Source organism: Falco biarmicus, chromosome 11, assembly GCF_023638135.1.
Source record: "Falco biarmicus isolate bFalBia1 chromosome 11, bFalBia1.pri, whole genome shotgun sequence".
NCBI classification, from domain to species: Eukaryota; Metazoa; Chordata; class Aves; order Falconiformes; family Falconidae; genus Falco; species Falco biarmicus.
The window spans coordinates 24,181,323-24,205,664 of NC_079298.1; the positions used below are offsets into that span (position 1 = coordinate 24,181,323).

General features: G+C 41.5%; 2 protein-coding genes across 6 annotated transcripts in view; one reads left to right on the plus strand and one right to left on the minus strand.

Annotated features, from left to right (window-relative positions):
• Positions 1-549: 549 nt before the first annotated feature.
• Positions 550-23,590, minus strand: DPH5 (diphthamide biosynthesis 5). Of its 2 annotated transcripts, none has more exons than XM_056355349.1 (8): positions 23,470-23,590; positions 23,143-23,307; positions 19,550-19,674; positions 16,154-16,262; positions 4,991-5,111; positions 2,839-2,878; positions 1,673-1,776; positions 550-798 (listed from the first exon to the last, which is right to left on the minus strand). In XM_056355349.1, exons 2-8 carry the CDS (start codon positions 23,275-23,277, stop codon positions 575-577), a joined length of 858 nt encoding a protein of 285 aa, XP_056211324.1. In that variant the 5' UTR covers positions 23,278-23,307; positions 23,470-23,590; the 3' UTR covers positions 550-574. The 2 variants fall into 2 exon arrangements, with proteins under 2 accessions (XP_056211324.1, XP_056211325.1); XM_056355350.1 differs by lacking the exon at positions 23,470-23,590 and adding an exon at positions 23,409-23,427.
• The window catches only part of LOC130156692 (uncharacterized oxidoreductase ZK1290.5-like), a 51,419-nt gene continuing 50,637 nt past the window's right edge, over positions 23,561-24,342 (plus strand). For all 4 annotated transcript variants that reach the window (XR_008824561.1, XR_008824562.1, XM_056355348.1 and 1 more), the window contains exon 1: positions 23,561-23,694. Coding sequence is in view for 2 of the 4 variants with exons in the window: in XM_056355348.1 (XP_056211323.1) it covers positions 23,592-23,694 (103 nt within the window). In the remaining 2 variants the exon portion in view is untranslated. The remainder of the gene's footprint in view (positions 23,695-24,342) is intronic.

Below are 24,342 nucleotides of genomic sequence, written 5' to 3' on the forward strand. Positions count from 1 at the left end.
CTGTTTAAAAAAAGTATGCCTACAGGTCTGCTTTGTTCTCATACGTACTGTGAGGACTAGCTGAAATAGCAACCGCCATCGTCCATTAGCTGATGTTAGAATTCCTGCAGTCTGTTTTCTGAGAATTGGCTTGAGGTTCATTGTGGTTGCTGCAGTTTGAGTGCAGCACTTCATAAATGCTAGCATTAACATGTGAAGAAATCCAGTTCTATTTTAAGTTGCAGCCTACTGTAATAAGAAATTCCATGCAGCTTCTCCCTCTGTTTCACCAACTGTCCAAGGGGTCAGTTCTTGTTTTTCTTGGTTTAGACATACAGAACGTTCTCACCTGTCTGCATTCGCTCTCCCAAGTAGCAGAGATGGACACAGACCTAACAGGTTTTGCAGACTGAGGTTTCTACTGGTGAGAGAACTACTGTGTTTCTGCAAAGCTGAAAACCAAAATTGGTCCGTGCTCCTACCATGTTGTCTTTTGAAGTAGTGTACAATCTAACTGCGCTTAGACAAGCTCTAAATATTCACAGGAACATCTTCACATGAAAGACGGAATGAAAATTTAAATGCTTCATTTTATTTAAGTGGTCTTTTGAAATGCATTATTTTCAAAACTGGAACTATCTACAGAAAAAAGCTTAAGCATTTCTAATTCCAGAGGATGCATAGTGCCTGTAACAACCAAAGAATGCAGCGGACCACCTAATTCCACTGTGGACATCTGATACAGTGTGCCTGAAGCGATCTTCTGATCCGGTGCACCCACACGTGCCAGGCCAACACAGACTGTGTTTTCAGTAATTCCTGGAAGAAAGGAGATTAAATGCTTAATTTATTGACTAATGGTCCTATCATAAAGGAAAAAATACTCAAAATGCTTAAACCTAAACACTGCTTTCTTAAACCTTGGAGTGGCCTAGGAAGAAGCTTGTTGTCAAAGAAAACCAAGCTGTATCCTAGGGATGTTTATAAGCAAAAGCGGGAAGGCAGCAGAAGCAGAATAGGAAATTAATTCTGGAATTGTGTTCCCTTTGAGGGAACTGCTGCTTCTGATGCCTTAAAGGATAAAATTAAAGGATTTTCATTTTAACAGCATTTCAACTTTTAAAAGGAGAAGTATAGACAGATTAATTTCTATTAGAATTTTTCTGTGACAGAACTGAGTCATTTTTATAGACAGATTTCAGCCCTGGTCTCAGTAAACATCCTTCACAGTTTGCTCTTCACTAGCAAGGTCAAAATCACAGTTCTGCATCACTGGGTTAACCTAGATTCATGCTGGTATTCATGCAGAGCGGAGTGGGACCAGTCTAAATAAAATTAGCAGAAATTTTTGAAGCTTGACCGATCTAAAATGCTCAGAATCCTTCCACCTCCTGCAACTCTAATGGATCAAAGAGCTCACATTTAAAGACGGATGGAAACAGTACAGGGTTACCAAACTGAGGCTTTGACTAAACCTTCAGGAGCCACTAGTGCTTGTTCATCTGTGCTCACTGAACTATACTCTGTTCAAGCTCTGCCAAATCCATCTCATGACTAGGATTTAAAGCTGCCCAGGTCCACTGCAGAGCAGGAGAATGCCAAGATTAAGAGCGAAGGAGTGGAGTTCAGAGGCTCATCAATAACTGTGAATTGAGAGGGGTAGTAGCAGACAGAACCATTGTGGTGATAGTACCTGGTTCTTCTCCTTGGAGCCTCCTGTTTTGAATAATGGCAAGAAGCTGTTCTGCGGCTTGATTCACACTCATGTAGCGTGGTGGCTCATAAATCTTTCTTCCTCTGTAGGGAAAGAAAAGTAGAGAAATTTCACATATAACCCCTTTCATTGTTCCTAGCATTCTTGCAGTTTATTTCAAGAAACCTCTAGACCAGGAAATTGAACTTAAACAGGCCCGGCTCTCAGGCTGGGCCTTTTAGACAAGAGTGGAATTTGTAAGTAAGACAGAAGCCTTTTGTGCTCTTGCCACACCTGTGAAACAGCAGGGCCTCCAGCTGGCAGATCATTTGAGTCCTAAAAGCAAATTCAGCTGCTGGAAGCAATATGCAGGTTCTGCAGCTACTCCCGAAAGCTGCGTTCACTTAAATTCAAGGGCAAAGTACTGTTTTTCTGTCAAATGCCCTGCAGACAGATGATTACAGACTAGAAATATATGCTTAAATGAAGTGCTTTCTTTGCCAACTGTGGATTCAGTCAAATTTTATTTTGAACCTCCAGAATAAACAAACCACAATGATACTGTGAGGCTTCACAAATGTTAATTTAGACCAGAGTTACAGCATGCGTATAAAGTAACCATTTAGATTTGCCACTGTCAAAACATACAGCTTGCAGAGACACGATAAGATGTGGCAAGAGCTTTCCTGAATACAGCTAAAGGAACTTAAGAGCTTTTTCTGTATATTGCTTATTTAGCTGTTCAAAAATGGTGGTATGTATGCGGTACTTCACGCTGGTTTTAGGCAGTGTAAGGACCAATGGATTCGGAACACTGTTTCAGCTATTAATCTGTTGCAGCGTAGGACAGAACAGTAGTAAAACAACACTTCATTTGCCAAGCGGAAAGCTTACCCCATTGTGACTTAATGCTTCTCACAGAAACAGTTAAGATTATGCTCTGCTGCAACTTCATTCACTTGCTGTAAATAAAGCCACGTCCTTTGTAATGAACAAAGAAGCCGACTCCTTGTAAGAAACAAAGACTGTGGCCACAGAGAAGTAGAAGAGGAGAAAGCAGGTAGGTTCAGTGTTAAGACTATGGGAAAGAACCTTTGTTCCTTGTACAAAAAACCCCTTTGGAAATACACCGTGTGTTTCTATGTATTTTCAAAACGGTGACTCACTTCATTAGATTCTCCAGAGACTGCTCTTTCACTTTGATATCTGTAGAACAAAATGGATATTAAAACACAGGTTTCCTACAAACTTTCCAGTTGAGTTTTCTATGTACATAAAGCTTAATTTAATTGGCAGATTCTACAAACATTATAACAACACTTGAGCTATTACAGGAAAAAGGAACATGGATTACATTCTACTGTTTCATATGTTAATTAGTCTCAAAGTATTGTGATTTTATGCATGTGATTTTACCCAAAGATAGGGCAAGTTTCACAGATTTCAGAGCAATATAAATGAATAAAAATGCTGCTAAGTATACAAATAGTAGGCATATTTACCATAGGATAGCTAAACACCAGTATGTTTAAGCACATCAGGGTACTGGGACAACTCCTAAATCATGAGTACATTGCGGTCACAAAAGGTAAACCAGTCTGACCAATGAACAGTGATTATTACCTCACTGCTGTGCAGGAACCTGACTTTCGTTAGCATTTCCTTCCTGTTCCAACCAAAATTTAGAACAATCTGTTATGGGAAATAACAAGGATTTGGGCAAAAATAAAATACAGAAGGGGTCAGCTAAGACTCTGTACATCTGCAACGTTACGAAACTAACTGACCACAATCTCTCCAAGAGGCAAGTGAACGTTATCTGTATTCAAATCCCCCCCAAATTATTATCATAGTGAAAGCTGGATACATCTTAAATCTTGATTTTAAAAACAGTATTGCTTAAGTTACACAATCAACTCCTAAATCAAAGTGACTCTGAAGGAAGGTGTTTAAAATGCAAAGCTGCAAGATTATGAGTGCAGAGTGTACCAAATTGCTTATATGTCCGTAAAGTCACTTCAAATTCAGAAGTTTATCAGTAGTAACCTTCTTATGTCACATTTGCTTATCTGGTAGTCTAGTCTAGCTGGATAAGTGATCAATACATAGACCAGACTGATCAAGTAGTATTAAGGGAACAATTAATTTGGAAACTGGAAGTTTTCAGCTGTGAGTCACAATTAGCTGCAGGTACCACAGCTGTCTCTGAAACATGAGATCTATAATGCAATTTTATGGTTTCAAGACTTTTACTCTCTCACTACTATATAAAAAATAATAAAAAGGGAGATCATATAACTGATTATACAAAATATCTAAAGAATAATTTAACATATTACAGTTGTAATAACCCCTGTTTAAAACACTTGTGAAGTCATCCTTCTTTAAAACAAATTACCAGAATTCTGATTTTTAGCCAGTTTTGAAAACAAACAGCTTTCAAGGCACTAGAAAGTCTGATGTGCAGTGATGCTTACAGATTTACATTGTTTCCTGCTCAGGACCCTCCAGTTACCACAGACCTTGTTTTTACTAAAAATACTAATATATTTAGCACTGAGAGATCCCAACTGTGCCTAAAAGATGATACAGAAAGGTAAGTAAGTATATATACAAATATGCAAGTGTCTTATAGTTTAGATGCAGGCAGTTCCATAGTCTTTGAGAAGTTACCTAGATGAGTCGAGTTACTCAGAAAGTGGCTTTCAGCCGAGGATGGTTGGGTAGGATAAAGATCAGACAGCGCCATGGGGAGCAGTATTCTGTTTCAGCTCCATCATCAGCAAGGATTTTTTATAGCATTGAAGCTTCTTACGTGACAATCACCTTTTCCCAAAACGTCCTTAGAGAAGATAATTTAGGAAAAAGACTACCACCTTACAAAATAGAAATGTGGTTAAACGTAAAATTTAGCTCCCCAGGAAGTCAAATGTGTGCAGCTCTAACCTAATTAAGTCAATAGAACATAGCTGCTAGTCCCTGCAATCTGATTTGGATCCTGAGCTAGACCTAGCTTAAAATCACAGTGATCTTCAGAGCAAACGCGGGCCTCCTGGTCCTATTTGACTTCCACCAAGGCATCATTTCTTGCAGATTTTCTGAAGAGTAATTAAGAAATTCCTGGCCACTGTAGCATGAACAATGGCTGAACTGACTCGAAGTACACATACACTAACATTCCCATTTTTGGTATATTTTCAAAGGTACAGTTTAGCTAAGAACATTTGTTTACTCACAGACTGCATCTCACGGCTATCACTATTGTCCCTGGCTGCTGCGGAAGATGGTAGCTAAGGAACCAGGGTAGCTGCTGCTTACCAAGTAAGCACAGTGTGTGCATTCCATTCTGCCTGTTCTTCTGGATCTTGTCAAAAAAGCTTTCTGGCTTCCATGTATCCGTCCAGAAAACTATAGAAACTGTCTCTCCAAAATTGTACAACTGTAAAACAAAGCAAATGCAGGAACACAGAGACACAATAAGAAAATAGAGGGTGCAATACAGCGCGATGAAAATCGTGACCAACTGGCAACACTGAAAAATTCTGAGCCTAGAAGTTTCATACCACAGGAAAGTACTCTCCTATAAGATGCTTAAGTTTGCTCTTTCATCGATACATAACAAAACACTGCATTAAAAATGCTTTCTTCTAAAAAAAGCTGACCTGTACTTCTCTATCTTGTGACTAGTTTTAGTGCATTCCTTTGCATTCCCTCCTTTCTTTTTAACAACATCTGTAATTAGTGAACTGGTTTTTTTCTTCTTCATAATAGAGATGCACTGTTGTTCTTTTATTCTCCAAATAGTAAAGCACATTAAAGAACACCTAATAAACTACCTGTAAAGTTTTTACCTGTCTCTGCATTCACCTTTCCAATATACATTAACTAAATTTCAATCTACGTTCTATTCTGTTACTTAATTCTGAAGCCCTTCTAAAGGCAAAACCCTTTTAAAATTAGCACCAAGATTATGACTTCTTATTTTGCTGAAGGCTAGGCAACTTCTACTAATGCCGTAATACTTAAAAAAGTTTTGATTCTACTGATACAGTACTATTTGTATTAAAACAGCACTTTCCTGCAGATGAAAGCTGTACCGTGCAAAAGAAGTTACAGTCTAAAGACAGAGTGGACGTGAGGATCTGAAGAGAGGGACAGGTTGTGCGTGAAGCAGAGAGGTGCAACATTTTTTATGCCCATATAATACTGCTAGCAGATTCTATGTCAAACATACTCACTGATCTTATTCTCAACCTTAACACTATTTATTACTGCAAGTCCCTCATCTCGGTGAAGGCATTTGAAGCGATAGTCTTGCCAATCATTTCCAGTGATGCAAAAGCAAAAGCTGTCTGTAACCTAAGGCAGCATGTGGCTTGGAAGTTTCTGTAACCAACCTGAAAAAGGGCAAAACCACACATCAATTTTGGTCAGTTCAGCTCTGGAATGGGGCCATCCCAGGCGGGTTTTACAACTTGCCAAGATTCTGCCTGCTCAAGCCCACCAGAGAAACAAGGGCTATGTGAACTAACCTCCCCACTTTCTCTGGAAACCTGGAAGGAAAAACTGCTTTTCCAAGCCCACTACAGGAGGCACTGTGAGTGCTGTCAGCAGAGAAGAGGACCCTATGTAGAAGCAGCTCTGGCAGCTCCTTCACATCTGGGGATTCCCCTGTACAGTTACTTTACTGCAGCACTAGGCTGTGGTTGTAACTCCTTTATGCTGGCAAAGCAGAATTTGAATCAAAGCAGAAACATGTTTGTTTTCAAGGGATCAAAAACTCAAATTTTAACCATTCATGCTGATAGGAAGAGTGTTTATTCAAAGATTCCTGGAATATTACTGAAAACATTTCCTCTTTACATATTTCATTCTAGCACAAGGACAAGAACACACCGCATATATTTCACAACCTAAAGGTTCTTCCAGTAAACTAAATATAGGTTGAACCAAGTGCAGTGCTCCTGATGTAACTTGTTAACTATTTCAAGGCTGTGCTCTAGACAAAGAAACAAAGCAAGCTATGTTTTACCGATTTTTCATGTGGCAAGCTAGAACTCTTTCCATTTTGTACCAAATATGAACAAAACCTGTTAGAATAAGGAGTTTTTCTTTCTGCCCTTCACTGTGAGAGCATCTAGGAGCAAGTTAACCTTTACTCTCATTGGTAGTATATCTTCAGTCATCAACAAATGCAGTACCAACCTAACTGACCAGCTTACCACCTTCTACCTGAAAGCCACTGCAGTCATTCCCAAAAAGCAGCAGTCCTCACTCAGTGCAGAAAGTGGCCACAATTAACTTCAAATCTTATCCCAGTCCCTTTGGCATTTGGATACCCTGAAAGAGAGAAACTTCCACCTCTGCCTTTTAGCAAAGAAAACAATATGCACAAATGGGCAAAACGTCACTATCCGATAAGGGTTTTGTTGGGAATCTGATATTTTAAACCATTATGCCACATATTAAAAACAAGTTGGGCATTCAACTGTATACCCTACAGCACTTGTTCTGATCATTATTTTTCTCGTTTCTATTGATCATTACAACAATTCTCCATCATCTTTGCCAACAAGAAGTTTGGCAAGTTACCCTTTTTGTGCAAGCACTGCCAGTCAGATTCACTGAATCTGTCCTTTGTTTACCAGGTTTTGCATTAAAACTGAAGTCTGAATGTCAAAAAAGAATAAAACATTTTTGTGAGAAATGGCCTGTCTATTCAGTAGAAATAACTTCAGAATATCTCCACAAAGTATTGATATCCTAGAAAACTGTACTTAAGAGTCTCACAGAAATACGCTTGTTTTCACAGCACCTGGACAGCACAGAAGTAACTTTTACACCAACAAGACGGAATGGGTTATATTTTATTACCGCCTAGAAATGTGTTTACAACTTACACCCTTCTACCAACTAAACTGCTAAAGAATAGATTTCCTAGCATTAATGCATACGTATTTTTACTATAAGTGAAAGAGGGGAAAATACTACTTTGGAAACTTTCTGGTACACCAACAACCTATGAATGCTACGGAACTAAAGCAATAAATGGATACCCCTATTTTGCACGACTACTTGTAATCTATTTCCTTACAAGCACTTCCACAGACACAAATATTTCTTTCTTATCCAGAATTTCATGTCTGCAGACATGTGGCATTCATAGAAACGTAAGCACTGCTCTTCCACCTGTGCAAGTCTGCATTAAAGAAGCAACACAGAACTGTATCAGAACTTACGCTTTTAACTCTCCCTTTGTACCTCATGTAGATTCAGTGTGTTCCTAATACAGATCCCTGTGCTGCATTCTAATTTCTACCTCTTGAAATCCTGCCTGAAGTATCACTTTTAAGATACTTGCTGCAGAGAGCAGTAAATACCAAAAAATCCACTACTACCCTAAGGATTCAGCAGCTACAGAGGACAGCAGGACCACTAGAGACGGAATGCACTTAGATTTAAAAAATATTCTTTCCACCAGCCATAAAAGACTGAACAGGGCCCCAGAATTCCAGAAATCATGCTTGTCATTGGAGTAAGACTGTGACACGTTTGTTAACCAAGGTGTTACTACAACAAAACTGAGGATTAATGTCATGCTTTGAGACGGTTGAGAATAAGTTTAGTAAGACAATGAAGAGCTCTGTATATTTTCAGTGAAACAAGCATGCTGTATGGTTGCTGGCACAGCTTTAAAGGCAGGCAACAGCAAATGGAGTTTCACAGTGGACTTCTGTGTGCTGCACTCTACATTAAGCAGCTGGGGTTTAGGAGTGGGCAAGATCTGCTCTGCACAAGCTAAAACATCTCAAGCATCACACTTGCACTAATCATCAGATTTGTAAGAGTGCCTACATTCTGCTCAGGCACAAAAGTGCCAGAATTTCAAAGGGGCTCACTGAAATGGTTGGACAGACATTTCGTGCTCTCAGCTTGCAAACTGACCTTCTTACCTTCTCCCCTAATGCTCAAAAACTTCACAGAACAATTTCAAAAGGTCATTTTGAAAGACCTCAGTCTTTGGAAATACACCCCCACACACCCCACCCCCCAGTAGTAATTGGCTTAAGCAAAGCTTTGTGCACTTAAATTTTGCAATGCAATAGCTGAAGTCAGGAAAGGAAGCCGCACTCTCCACTCCCAGGCTATGCTCTGTCTGGTGGAGTTTTCTGCCTCTCTCAAAATACTGCAGAAAGCTGTTCTTCAGCTCACACTTTCATCACTTCAGAACAAGCTATATCTTCCTATTTTATTTACACACATAATGTGAAAGAACATCTGACAACTTTTGGTACTGAGGTGTCTGTTTTCAGTTAAAATTGTTAACCCTTCGGTTAATGATATTTCTTATTTTACTTGTTGTTTATATAAGCAGAATTGATTGCTGATTGAGAGGCCAGAATAAACTCGGACAGAAAAAGTGCCGTACCATGATCTCAGCTTGGAAAGCCTGCACGAAATTTCAATGAAACTACTGAGCAACTTCGTTAATGGCCAGTCTGAATGACATCAGACACCTGAAGCTGTCAAGATAAACAGTCTTCACTCAAAATATTCGTGTGGCTAATCACCACAAAAATATAGGGCATAAAAATGAGGAACAAGCTCAGACCAAATAGGGAAATTAAAAAAGGAAGATCCCCCATCCCCTCTAGAAAGTACTAAAGCCAGCAGGAGAAGATGTGCAGTGATATTAAAGGTCAGTAGGACAGCAGCTGCAGAGAAACCAAGAAGTAAACATTTCAAAACACAGACATTTATTTTTACAGCATCTTTCCCAGAATTATTGCTGTATCAGCTGCAATGGTGACAAAGCAATTCTTTCACTTATGAGCCTACCTCCTTTTCTAAAATTCCAAGCAGGTTCAGAACTGGATACATGTCAGGGGAAGAAGGTAAAAAGGAGTCTTACTACATTTTTCAGACCTGGCACCTGTATACACAAGCAAATGCCTGTAAACCCCATATGACTGAAACACTACCCCGCTATGTTCTGCGCTGAGATGGTCACAGGTTACACTGCAGAAAGTTCTCACAGGACAGGTGTGTTTCGTAAATGAACATACTGCACAGTCCGATCACATCCTACTGCCAGACACCAAGAGGCTTTTTCTCCTAAGGCTGTTTCTCAATGGAATGTGGAGACTGTAGAGCACATTGCATTTTCCCAGGTTGCCTCTTGATAAATCCCAATGAACATACACAGAAAAGCTAAGACATGTTTTGTTTATCCTTGTCATAAGAATTTTGATGTGATGCTATGCAACACTCATCCTCAAAAAAAGGAACCTAACAAGTCAGATTTCTCCCCTTATCCTCCATAACCATTAACAACCCTCCAGACCATATACGTCAGATTAAAGGGCTACTTCTGTTCTTTATATTATATATTGTTGCCAAAGAACAGCTTAGGAAGTATGACAATCATCAACAAAGAGGCAGCAAGAATCAGTCAAATTTCACTTTTGCTTGTAATTGGTCATAAGAATCAATCACAAGCCTAGCTCTAGCCCTTTGCAGTATCTTATTTAGTACCAGAGACCTTTAGCAACTCTGAATGCCTCTCATGAGAACCTTCCCATGAAATTGAAAGTTTTTTATCATTCACACATGGGTTTATGACTCCTTTTTGTACTGCAAACCAACAGATTGGCTCAGATGTCCCCAAAACCTCCAGTCCCCTTAGTATGTGCCAGAGAGCAAGGAACCGTGAAGAAAAGGACGTTTGGCTGGGGGAAGCCCACTACACGTGATTGCAGTCTTCAGGAGGCAGCTGAGGCAAATCACATAAAAGCAGCTGAAGGGAAGAGCATGTTTTTCCCTTGGCTGTTTCCTGTATCAGTACTTAGGAAATAACTCCTGCACAAGCAGAACAAAATTCAGCTATCAAAAGACTCAAACTCCAAGCAAACTTGAACAGGACACGATTTTCCCTCCAAGGTAATGTCACTTTAACTTTAAAAACCTCCCAGGACCCTTCCCAGCAATATCAAATAAGTCCTTCCCACCCTGGTCACTTGTGTTACTAAACTGAAATGAAGGTCTCTAAATAGAGAAAAAAAGGAATCTATTCTGATTAAATGATGTTTCTGGGTCATGTTTGCTGGTGACAAACGGCACTAAGCGGAACAGCTGTTGTGAGTAAGGTAGCAGTGTGACTAGCAATTATTTAACCTTTAATTGGTTTAAGAATAAATGCCAACTTCTGAAAGGCTCAAAAGCTGGTAGTAAGCAAAAAACCTAAACAGCAATGGAAAACAATTTGGTTTAACTGTCAGTGAATAAAAAACTACTTTGCATAGAGCCCCTCCTATTAGAACAAAGAGTATTTTTGAAGATTAAGGTACAGAGAGAGGGTGTAACTTGAAGGTTCCGCTCCTGCAGCTACTACAGGTTTTCTATTTGACTGTAAGCACAGCAAGTAATGATAGCATCCTTCAGCTTCCTTATCTATAAGTAATGTTTTTCTACTTGACGCTGAAAATGTACTCACCTCTTCAGTAAAGACTCAAAAATATCAAAGCAAGCACTGCTTTTGCATTTAAGTGATCAGCGAGTAATGAAAAGACACAACTGTTTTATAACCTTAATTGTCTTACAAGAATTAACTGGACTGCAAACAAAAAAAATGGAGATGAGTCACTGAAAGAAACAAGGGGACATGCAGATGTTTGTTCTGAAGCTATTCAGGTGGAAAGTGGGTATGTCTCAAAAGAAAGGCAGGCCTTTGCCATGACATGTTTTTTTCCTAGCTACCATACCAAAACATAAAGTAAATGCTTTCAAAACTAGCAAGACCACTCTCCCGTAAATGAGTGGCTCATTTTAGTCTTTTGTTTCATCCAGTGGCTGGCATCCAGCTTTGCACTTTAGTTCTCAGTCCTCTTTTTTTTTTTACTGTAATGCCATTATCTCAAACCATTTGAAGTTGCATCATTCCTTCACGTGCATCGCAGGTCAGCATGATGCAGTCTTCCTCATGTGTTTGACCATCCATACTGCTACCTCAAAGACAAATTACCAGAACGGGGTCAAGAGAGAACTCTGTCCCAAAAGCACCACTCTGGTTAGTGACCATCCCAAACTAATCCAGATGTCATGCAAATTAGGAAGGAAGGGGAAAGGTGTAAATCAGAGATCCTGAGTTCTCTGCCTCTTTATTCTAGGGCGAAGAGCCTTAGCAATCAGCCCTATTCTGAAAAACCAGGTGTGGGTACAGATAAAGCTATGGAAGTCGTGCCAGGCTGCCCCTCTGTTCCCAACTTGCAAAGCTGAGTCCTAGCCAGACCGAGCCGAGGCAATGTCCCGCTCACAGGGTAGCTGAGCGGTGGTATAGAACACGGGGAAGCCTCTTACCTAAAATACTAAGCTTTGCAAAGCTACAGAAGTACAGTGCAGCTGCTGATGAGGAAAGCTGAACTGTCTCACCGGTTACCACCTACTAGAAGTGCTCTCTGAGAATTTTGGCCTTCCCCTGGGGACTTCTGTCCCCTGTCCCTGACTCCCTGGTAATGTGCATTGATACCAAACTGCATGACTTTCTTCACCAGGTCATTGTTCCCCACTACAACATGAGTCAGAGTGATCAACATACCTACATATCAAACTCCAGCCAAGAGAGGTGAACCTACAGAGAATGTGCTAAGAGGCACTCACACACAGTCACTTTTCCTGGCTTCTCCCCCGGGGCTATATGCATTTGGATTTGAGGGAAAAGATGATCTTCAGCCTTGGGAGGGGGGCGGGGGGAATCTGACAGTGAAGCACAGCAAGAACAGCATAAAAGACGAAGCCAGAGCAAGTCATAGAGCCTTATGCCCAGTCAGACTAGTACTTTGCTAAGTTACACTATCCCCTGCTTTCAATGGCTATAGCTCTCTGTATGAATCTCTGAGAGCTTCCTAGAAATTAAAGTTTAATTTTCAAAACTAAAATAACCCTGTTCTTTGTGCAAATACAATCTTCACCTGTGCAGCCTTCGAAACAGCTGAACTGATTCTGTTAAATGGGCAAGACAGTAAAAAAAAAAACACCCCCAAAACCCCAACTATTTGAAAACAGATATTCACCCTTCTTTACAATTTGGCAAGAAATATATTTACGAATTGAAGGTGACAAAGCATCACGAATGCTCTACTGACTTCAGTAACTCACTACTGTACGGGAAAACAGCACAACTACCAGAATACTGTTGGCTGCACAGAAACATTACTCTGATGACAAAAGGCATGTTCTTTTGTGCACAGACCAGGCTGTAGCTGCATTTTACTGAGGGCCTAATCAGCAGTTACAGCTCACTACGCACATGGCTTTCAGAACAGCGTATAAAGGTGTTTCCTGTTTTTCTCCAGTAAGAAAGAAAGAGGTTTTGTATCACAATCAGATTAAAACAAGAAAAAAAGCCAAGCCTTTTCTGTGGTGAAGCAAAAGAGGAATCCCTGCTATATTTGACAGCAACTTTGCCATTTGAAACACAATAACTCCAAAACTAAATGGATGGCAGGAGACAGCCATGAACGTAAAGACTGTGGAAAGAAATTATAAATTTCCACCACAACTCTAATAAAATCACAGGCTGCTTTTTTGTAGCATACCCCTCACTTGCTGTTTATGCCTGTAAGGAGCAATGAAGAGTTAAACATACAGCTGGTTATAGTCTGTCCGGTAATACAATATGATCACTATTTCCTAAAATGCTTTATACAACAACAGGAATGTTGACTTATGAGAAGGCAGCCCCTCCCAAGCCAGAAGGGAAAAGGGGACTAATGCCAGAGTGAATAACATCACATTTCCTTCATGGTCTGTTCCCTTCAGCATGGGATAAGGAAATAAATAGTAAACTAATCTCCAAAACTCTGCATATGTGAAAAACCTTACAAACTGTTCGAAATATATTCCGTTAGTTTTCTGCTCTCTTTTTCAAATAACCCAGAAGCTCTATACTCCTTCCTATGCCTAGCTGGAGTTGTGGGGGAAGCAAACTTTCAGAAAACTTAGTCATCTATTCTCTTTGGGAACAAGAGCCTTGCATCTTCCTTCCTAATGAACATAAAAGAACAGTAAAAAGATAGTGGGTAGCAGAAACTACTTGTCAACAGCTTGAGAGCAGAAGCAAACTTTGTGCCACTGTGAAGCCAAAAGGGGAAAGGGTGAGCCCCAGCCTCGACTCCGGCATTACCCACCCCAGTAAGTGCAGTCATGCGACAGCTGCCATCTGTCTGCTGCACATGTAGATTTTATACAACAAGGAGCCTACTTCCTTCCTAAAAGATAATTTTAGTGTCATAGAATGGTTCGGGTTGGAAGGGACCTTAAAGATCATCTAGTTCCAAGCCCCCTGCCATGGGCTGGGACACCTTCAAGTACACCAGGTTGCTCAAAGCCCATCCAGCCTGGCCTTGAGCACTGCCAGGGATGGGGCATCCACAGCTTCTCGGGGCAACCTGTTCCAGTGCCTCATCACCCTCACAGTAAAGAATTTCTTCTTAATACCTAATCTAAATCTATCATCTTTCAGTCTAAAGCCATTATCCCTTGTGCTGTCGCTACATGCCCTTGTAAAAAGTCCCTCTCCAGCTTTCTTGTAGGGCCCCTTTAGGTACTGGAAGGCAGCTACAAGGTCTCCCCAGAGCTTTCTATTCTCCAGGCTGAAGAACTGCAGCCCTCTCAGCCTGTCTTCGTAGCAGAGGTGCTCAGCCCTCTGATCACCTTTGTGGCCTTCTCTGGACTCATTGCAACAGGTACATGTCATTCTTATGTGGGGGCCCCAGAGCTGAACACAGCACTGCAGGCGGGGGCTCACGAGAGCAGAGGGGGAGAATCACCTCCATCCGCCTCTGGTCATGCTGGTTTTGATGCAGCCCAGGGCACGGTTGGCTTTCTGGTCTGCAAGCACACATTGCTGAGTCATCTTTTGCTTCTCATCAACCACCACCCCCACGTCTTTCTCCTCAGGGCTGCTCTCAGCCCATTCCCTGCCCAGCCTGTACGGACACCAGGGGTTGCCCCGACCCAGGTGCAGGACCCTGCGCTTGGCCTTGTTGAACATCAGGAGGTTCGCACAGACCCACCTCTCGAGGCTGCCAGGGTCCCTCTGGGTGGCATCCCTGCCCTCCAGCGTGTCGACCGCACCACTCAGCTTGGTGGTGTCGGCAAACTTGCTGAGGGCGTGCTTGATCCTCCTGTCCTTGTTGCTGACAAAGATGTTAACCAGCACTGGTCCCAGGTCTCACAGCAATAGGCAGGTTATCACTAAGAAAGTGCTCATGGGAATAATTATAAAGAATGTGAATCCTCTACTGCATTCCCTTTAGCATTAGCATTCACATCTCAGAGCAGTTGTCAATGCAGTGTTGCTGAACTGCCAGCTGACAGGGCTCTCACATTTCTAACCATTTAAATGTGATTAAAGACAGAGATAATACTCAACTTATTGCAACAGATTTTCTGCTGCTGGGCAGCATTGATATAAGGCTACTGGAGTTTGTCAGTGTAAATTTGAGGGTGTCAGTTAGTTGTTTGCTGAAAATGAAAAAGAAAGTGTTATTTTATACAAAGCTAGGAAGGAATGCTACCTCTTCAGTGATGAAAACTTGCTGTTCAAACCCCCAAGTCTTGTCTGTAGTACAGTTACATTCCTGTGCTTCCTTTCCACTTTGATAAAGCGGGAGCTTGGTTTAGGGGTTCCCATACACAGGGAACCACTCTGAACCTTGAGAGGGCAGGTTCTGTGTTAAAGTAATTAGTGAAAACAAGTGAGGGGAAGCTTCAACTAATTCCTCTGCGATTAGTTATGATACATACACTGCCATAACGTTTTTCATGCAGGAAAATAATGGACCTATGTATGTGTAAAAGGAAGTAGTGAAGTATTTTCTTGGGGGACGCTAGACATTTTCTAGTTTAGTCATTCAAGAAGCACAAAAACTGTAATTTGTTGTTCTAGTCCTTGGCTAAAATCCCTCCTCTCTTGGCAGATGGCCAGAAAGTGAAGACAGGTCAACCTTGAACAGAAAGAATGCATCATATACAAGATTTTGGAATTAGTTATGATCTGAGTTGGGCATATAGACAGGCTTGTGCATGTATTCCTTTTAGGACAAGACTAGCACATTTTTCCACAGAATAACAACCTAATTTAAGAATAAAGTTATCAAGTGACCATCGGTAGTAGAAGGAAGCCAACGTGAGCAAGGCTTTATCTGTAGAGTAACTTAAAATTTTCCTGGGGCAGAAGGAAGTTAGAAAGCAGAGAAGAATAGAAGTGTTGCTGTTCATTTTCACGTGCTCTCATCAAAAGGGACTTTTGCTGATGTGTAGCATGCTGAAAAGGAAGTGTTAACAAATTCTGACAACAGAAGCGTACAGTTGCTACAGATCTTCAGACTTTAGATTGCGACACGCTCTGCCATAGCAGTAGAAGAGCTCACCAATTCCAAGTTTAGCAGTTGTGGAATAGCATACATACAAAAATGTTACCTGTAAACCACAGCAGCCCACTGCATTCATTATTGAAGCATTATGAATGATCTTGTATGGAATCCCCAGTTTTACTGCACGTAGTACTAAATCGCTATGTGTTGTGGCCCTAAGAAAAGAAAGGCATTAAAATATTGGAAAGATAAAGTGGCCTAGTATTACTAGCATTATAGTTTGTTCTGAAAGTAAAATTAAACCCTTCAAAACTCAGGCAATGCAGAGGTGCCAAGAGGGCACCAATAACTTGACTAATTGTTACAGGAGAGTAAAAACTCCAATAAGGCTTCCACATGTCATCTTCCCTAGCTGAAAATACAGGCATCCTCAGTACGTTTCAGTTCTTTGCAGCTCTCTGGCATAATTAAAACTGTAGCACCAATACTATTGTTACTTTTTAAAGTAGCATTAGCAAGTACTTGAAAGGGAAAGTTCCATATATCCTTTGCCTTCTGCAGGTGTCTGCTGGACATCTGTTAACTGTAAAGGCCAACTCCATTTGGCATAGACTTCAACAAAACTCCAGTATTTCCTCACTTGCTGCACAGCCAGGCCTTTTCCCATTGGCACCAGTGCATGCCAGGAAAGCAACACACTCGAACAAGAACTCTGACCAGACTGAGGTAAACTGCATGCAGTCGTTAGAAAAAACATCCTTTGACTAAATCAATTTTTATAATATTTAAGACAAATCACTTATATTAACAATGCCTAAGTTAAAGTGATCAAATTTATTCTGAAATAATTAAGAAAATTCTAGTTAAGGTTAGAAGTGAGCTAAATTTGGCTCCAGGCCTAATCGTCAATACACACCTTGCAGTGACTGGTGCAAAAATTACTGGGCTTGTGATTAATGCAATTGGGATTAGAGTCCTAAAATGGTAAGTATATACAGATCCAACAAATCTCTAAACTGCAACCATGTTTACATATGTATCTTGCTTGTATGTATGCTTACATACATGCTAGGCACTCCCATTTTCCATGTGAAATCCAAAAATGCACCTACCCCTTACCTAAATTTATCAAACCAGAACAACGGCCTTAGCCATCTCATTCCCAAGATGTACCACACATTTCAGCGTGGCCATTCCAAAGAAGGAAGCAAAGAAAGAAATAGCATATGCCAATAAGAATAATTAAATAGGAAGACTGCTTTACCCTGGCCTGGTTCAGTAACCCTAACAAAATTCCCCGGATTTTCAGTCTGATATTTTTGATGCTGCACGTCTGACTAGCACCCATCAGCAGATCAGGTGCTTCAGACTGGGGCGCAAATGTGGCAGCTGCTGGCAAGGCTGTGAAGATCAATCATTTTAAAAGGAAATTAATTTCACTGGAGGGAAAAGAAATGGCGGGATCTGAATTTGGGAAATGAGAGACCCTGCTACAAACAGGCTCCCAGACCTAGAAGAATGCAGTGAAGTGATCTAAAACTACACTTTGGTTAGTAAACAAACTATGCTCCTGAGTTCCATAAGCAAAGGGGATTTAAGAATGCCTGCACTAAGAGGGGACTAGTTTTATTCCCTTCACATACATAGGACAAGAAGCACTGGAGGATTTTGTGGTTATGCTAATACCGACCAAGGGATCAGCTGGCTTTATTCACTGAAATTTGCTCCAGCCAGTATTTTCTCCCAGTAGATCTGTCCATAATGACTGTAACTAAAAGCAAAAGTGCCCTCAAGAGCACTCGGCTAATACCAGCAAAGCCTTCACAGAGGCAGCCCTCTGCACCAACAGCTATACTATCATTTTCTGACACTAATACAGCTTTTTAAGTTTTATGAGTAGTAATAAGATGAATGACAGGACCAGGCTAGATGAAGGTGGGCTTTCCAGTATACTACTAAAATTGCCAGGTCCCTGCTAGTACCTCCATAGCCGTTACCACATACGCAGATAAAAACTTACCATGAACAAGTGAGAAGAATGACAGGAGCACAGCTTGTTTTATCACTTCAACCATTAACCACCAACACCTGAGATTTCCTAGGGCTGCCAAGTACTCTTCTTACCTGCAGATTACTTGGAACCCTATGATCAGCTACAGTCACATGGCTTCTATCCTCCTCCCATATGGCTTCTCTTAGGACAAAAACATTTAGCACTCTTTCCTAGGAACCTCATAAACCCCTAAATCCTTAGGGCTCTATGTGGGCACAGAAGCAGTTCTAGCTGTAATATTAAGAGCTAGGAATGTAAACATTTAGAGAGAGATATTCCAAAAAAAAGGGTCATTTTCTACAAGGATGTACTATGTTAACCAGAATTGAAGTATTTTGACACTGAAACTAATGATAACTGAGGCAGATCAGGATAGTGCTTACAAGTACTGATTACATTTCAGTATGTGTAGGTTTCTCTTTTTCATCTTGTGTATTTAGTTGTATCAATCACTGACTCAGAGCATGAGGGCACAGGTGATGTGGCTCTACACTCTACATGAATCCTAATTTTAATGTTAACATGCATTGAAAGAATAAACAATATTTCTGCAATACAGCATCATCTGCCCATACTTTAATACAATATTCTCTTGCCAGTTCCCTTCACCCTGTATTTACATAAATTATCCGCTTTTGACAGATGTGCACACTGCTTCTCTTTTTCATAAATTCTATTTTTTCACTCACAAATAGGGTACTCAGTGATTTGATTTTTCTTGTGCCCCTTAACACTGTGGTATAAATCTTGAATCACCAGCTGGAGACTAAAAGCTCTTCTGTATGGCTTGACATTACAGATTGATGATGCCTGACTGAAAAGACAGAAGGAGATCCTTCTGGTGATAGAAAAAGACTATACTTTTCAGCAGGAATAAAAAGTGGAAACAAAAGGCTTAATAAACCAAAATGAGAAGACATCTATAACGACCTAAGTGATTTTAAAAACTAGCATATATCAAAGCAGAAGCACTGTACAACCATCAATCAGCATTCATTCTAAAAAACCTGAGCCTAAAAGCTGCAATTTTTAAGTATGAAGAGCAACTAAAAGAACACTCTCTCAAAACATAGCACATTTCTTAATTACGAGATATCGTAGAATTTCTTCTGTTAGCAGATAAAACATGGAACAAAATATTACCTGTAAAAAGCTAGCACGGAGAATGAAATGGTAAGTGACTGCTAAATGAAAGATTCATATAACCTGGAGGGTCCACATTCCTATCTACAAGGGATAGCTGGGCAAGGAAACTCCAAAGCAATATAAACTGTAGACAACTGCATGTATATTTTTAATGCAATACGAAATATAGAAAGACATAAAAAGTGCTTATGGTCTGAAAATCAGCTTCTTCATAAAGAATTAGTCATGGACTATGGCTCCTTCCTATTGAAAAAGAGAGACTGAACAAACTATAGCAGTAACTAAAATGTTGCTTTGTCTTACCCGAAAGGATCACCAACTACAAGAAATGCGACATCACAAACATCAGCTTCTTTTAAAATGCTATCTGCGTCTTGTTCCACTGTTTCTCGGTCAGCCAAAATCAATTCTTTTCCATAAAACTCCTCCTAGAAATTGAAATTAATAAAAAACACCAAAGTAAGACATTCAGGAGTGGTTTAGTATCTCTCAGGAATGCAGACAATGGACACTTTCCAGCAGTCTGACACGTCTTACAGAACCCTGCCTCCCCTTGCAAGAACACCTGAGCTTCCCATAAAGCAGCTCCAAGTTGACAGAAATCAGTCAAGCACATTATTCTGATAAGGACTTTGGGGTTTATGCTGTGCAGTTGAGAAGCTATTCCAAACATAGCTCAATCACACCTGCATACTGAAGGTACCTGGGTGGACTCTAGGCATAGAGGTACAGTTAATGTAACTGGTCATCCTGCTGTAAAGCATCCCCTCTTAAAAGTCTGAGCCTAACTGCTTAGGTGAGTTAAAATGCTGACATCAAACCAGATACAAATATGACACTAGCTATACCACGACCTAGTTGATATTTTTCTTTAGCACATTCTAACTATACCACATCTAATGAATGATTTCACATTAATCCTTCATTTTCAGTTCTCTGTAAGAAATACTTCACTATGTATACAGGCATACACGTATATGATCACATCCTTCACTGTTCTCCAGCAGTTCAGTAATCATCATGTCTCTTTGTATGTTTTAAATGCCTTTATTTCCAGAATCAATCTCACACGTGTAATAAAACTTATTAGTGCTAAGAACATGTTGTCTGACTATCCTGAACCTATCTGTCTCCAAGTCATGGGTCTTAGAGACATACATTTCATGTGCTCTTCATATGACCAGATAAAGGGTTTTTTTCCAGGGCACAGACAAAGAAAGCTGGTTTTGTTCTAAATAGTATCCAGAAAGTTTGGGTGGTATTACAAATATTAACAAATTGATAAAGCAATTAAGTCAGTTACGGTCCAGAAAGATTTTCCTCTGACTTCTCCTGTGACTTCAATGATAGAATCATTTTTGCCTACAAAGAACAGTGAATTGACATGAGAACCATCATACTTGTACAGAAGTGGAGTAATGCTTCCATAAAAATATCCATCCCATAGCTACAGTACTAGATATGGGACCTCTGTTACTGGGTTCAGTTCCCTTTCTGTAGATGACTTCCTCACCATTTTTGGATGGTTCTCTACCTCTGTAAAATAAGGATATTATTTTCCTTACGAAACAGACTACAAGCTGTACAGATTTGATAGAAAGGGGACCAAATAAATGTATACACCAATCTTGTATCTGTGATTCAGAACAGTTGACAGCCACCCTGGAGTACTGCTGAGGTCCATACTAGACAAACTACAACAAATTTTGATAATCCATTTGTTTTTATTAGGTATCTTACACTAGATGCACATTAGCACAACAGCAGCAGATGTATAAAGCAAAGCACTTGGTGCTGAGAACTCAGTAACAATGCTACATAACTTTTTGGTGGGTTTACCATTGAACCAGACCAACTTTAGTCCAGTACTGTAAGCGAATGCACACCACAGAGCAAAGCAGTTGCATTCCCAGAAGTACACCATTAAGTTTTTTCATCTAATGGAATCTATTTGCATGCTTTGAGACTGCTCCACAATGAAAATCAAGGCACATTAATTAGAGACTACATAAAAAGCACTCTCCTGACAAAACCTAAAATGTAGACTCACTGGGAGGCCACTGCGTCCACACAGCTCTTTCACCAAATTAAGGGCCGATTTAGATGGTTGACATCAAATAGCCTTTAATATACATTTTAGGCCAACAAGATAAACTCCGTAGGTTATGACATTTGAATTTTGAGATCTGATTTTAAAAGCATCAACACAGGAGGATTTCTAGAAATCCAAGAAAAGATCTGTTCTTTATCTCAAGAGCTTTCCCGTAACTGTTCATGTTGCTTATGAGAGACTGGCCTTCAGAGTACTAAATAAACCATTCAGTGCTGTCACTTGTATGTAAACTGAACTGTAATATCAACACTTGGTGATTAATTTCTATATTCCCTCTTTCACAGTTTCAGGTAAGACAGAATCTTTGTTTTTATTGATCATTTTTCAAATTACTTCATCTTTGGGACTTCAAAGTTTCCAAAAGACTTAAACCAATAAAAAACAAAACAAACTCCCCAAAACAACCATGCCAAAAATATTCAGCATTTTTCTATTACTCAATATTTTATTTTCAACTGACCAGGAATTCATCAATATTTTTTTTAATAACCAAGATTTTGATTGCAGATTTTGCAAAGTAAAATAGCCAAGTAATCATTTTTATTTTGCAGTTTTCCAACTATCCAAGAACAACAATAACATTTTATTTTGAATGGATTACTTTCAATTCCAATTGCTTGTGTATACTGAAAAAAACCCCCAGAAAAACAGAGTAGATCTTCATTACAAAATACAGCAGACACTATAGAGATGGCCCCAAATATTCTAACCTAGCTTGTATCTAGAAACCAAGCTGCCTACAAGCTAAGTGTCTCATGTGCTGTATGTGCATACAGGTATGCATACAAGTCCATTATGGCTATACAGCATCCAATACACAAACAGGACAGCTCATTTGGGGGCAAGACCCCTGTTCTGTGGGTAAATGAGCTCTTTTTTTGGTATTATTTCAACATTAAACTTTATCTTTCTATGACCAGTGAACCTATCAGAATTAGAATTCGCACATTTTTACTACTTTCTTCTTCCATAAGGTGTGTTGGCTACGAAAAAGCTTAACTCAGTGTTGTTCAACAGCCCATCTCTAGCTGAACCGTGCGTGTTCTGGAAGTCCCAAAATAGCGAGACAGCTTGGCCCACAAGGAAACACAGAAATGTCTGGGGCGTGAATTATTTTTTTTCCTTACTGAAAACCAAGGTTTGTTGACATTACATTGATGTTGCAGAAGTGCGTGGTTTTGGCTCTTGCTCATACAAATATGACAAAAATGTATGACACTATTAGTATGCTCTTAAGGGAAAGAATCTGCCTGAAAATAAGAAAATGCACAGGGAAATTAATTTTTTTTAATAATTTGGGTTTTATTTTATTATCACTTGTGCAGTGAGAAGCTCTGAAATATGACTGATTAAACTCTTAAACACGTTATTCCCAGCAGGCACACCGTAATACCTCAGGCCGATACACCGGTCCAAGGCTCCAAAACATGTTATTTTTCTGGTACGTCTTTTATTTTTTTGTTTTGTTTTGTTTTGTTTGTAAACAGCTCATATGTTTTTCTAACCAAGTTCTCCAACATTTCAGGACCTGCATACATTGTGATAATGTGATATGAAAACTAATGTCTACACTTGTAGGAAGGAAGATTTTATTTTCGTTCCAGTCTTCTCGCATGGCAGCGAAATGATTTCTCCTATAAATTACAGCCCGTGAGGGTCACGCACACGCTGTTCCCGAGGCCACGCACCCTCGGTCCCCCCCGCAGCCGCTGCTGGCCGCAGCCCCGGCACCCCCTGCCCCCCGGGACGAAGCGCCGGGGCCCCGTGCGGCGGCGGGACCTACCAGCGCCTCCTTGCCCACCGTGAGGAGGGACGTGTAGGCCTCCAGGTACACTCTGCGGCACCGCCTCACCGCCTCCAGCCCCTTCACCGTGATGTCCTTGGCATCGCCCAGGCCCAGCCCGACCAGGTACAGCATGCTCGGGGAGGCCGCCAGGGCCGCCGCCACCTACCGCGGGAAGGGACACGGGGGTCAGCCGGGGAAACCCCCTCCCCGTACCACCGACTGCCCCCCGCGCCGAGACCTGGCCTGGCCTGGCCTCGCCTCACCTCTCCCCGCTCCTGCCACCCGCCCCGCCGCGCCCATCCGCCGCCGCGGCCCGTGCCCCACCTGCCTCCCGCCGGCCGCGCCGCCGCCAGCGGCCACCCCCGCGCCGCGCTTGGCGGCACTGGGCGGCCGCGGGGGCTGCCGGGAGCTGTAGTCTCCCGTGGCGGGGAGCGCGCTCGTTAAACATGGCGGCGGCGGCGGCGGCGGCGGCGGCAGGGGGGGGTGGGGCGAGTGGCTGTCCCACGGTGCCGCTCGCCAACGGCCGGTGTATCCCGGTGCTGGGGCTCGGTAAGTGCCGCGGCGGAGCCGGCGGCGGGCCTGGCCGAAACTTCGCGCCGGGGACGCCTCCCCCTGAGCGACGTTGTGAGGTGGTGGGGGTCGCTGCCGGGCTGGCTCCTCAGGGCTCGGCTCCGCCGCTGGCCCGGGCCCGGAGCTCCCCGCTGGGGTGCTGGGCCCGCCTAGCTCAGCGCCGGCGCCCCTCCAAAGGCCTGTCTGTGGCTGGGTGGGCCTTCGTGGTCCTCGTAAGTGGGGCTTTGTGGGGTTCCTCCAGCCGCCTTGCAGCAAGGCAAGCCTTTCTGCCTGGGAATCCCTCCACTCCCCCCACGCTAGCGTTCAGTGGGGTTTGGGGGCTTTTTTTTGTTTTATTTTCTTACGGGCCTTAGAGCAGACTTTTCTTTAAAGCAGACTTTCAAGCTGGAATTTGTCTTACTGGAAGTTTTGGGGTTTTTTTTGTCAGTTGCACCTGTTGCCCTCAAAAGCCCAGGCAGGAATCTGGCTCAGTGCGAGGCAGAAGGCCTGTGCATCGTGGCAGCAGGAACACGTGATCTGTGTGTATGTTGAAAGAATTTAAATGTTTAAATGCTGTTAAACCCTGGCAGCGTATCAGAAGCTGGTGTGATTATTTTTTTTCCCTTACTGAAAACCAAGGTTTGCTGA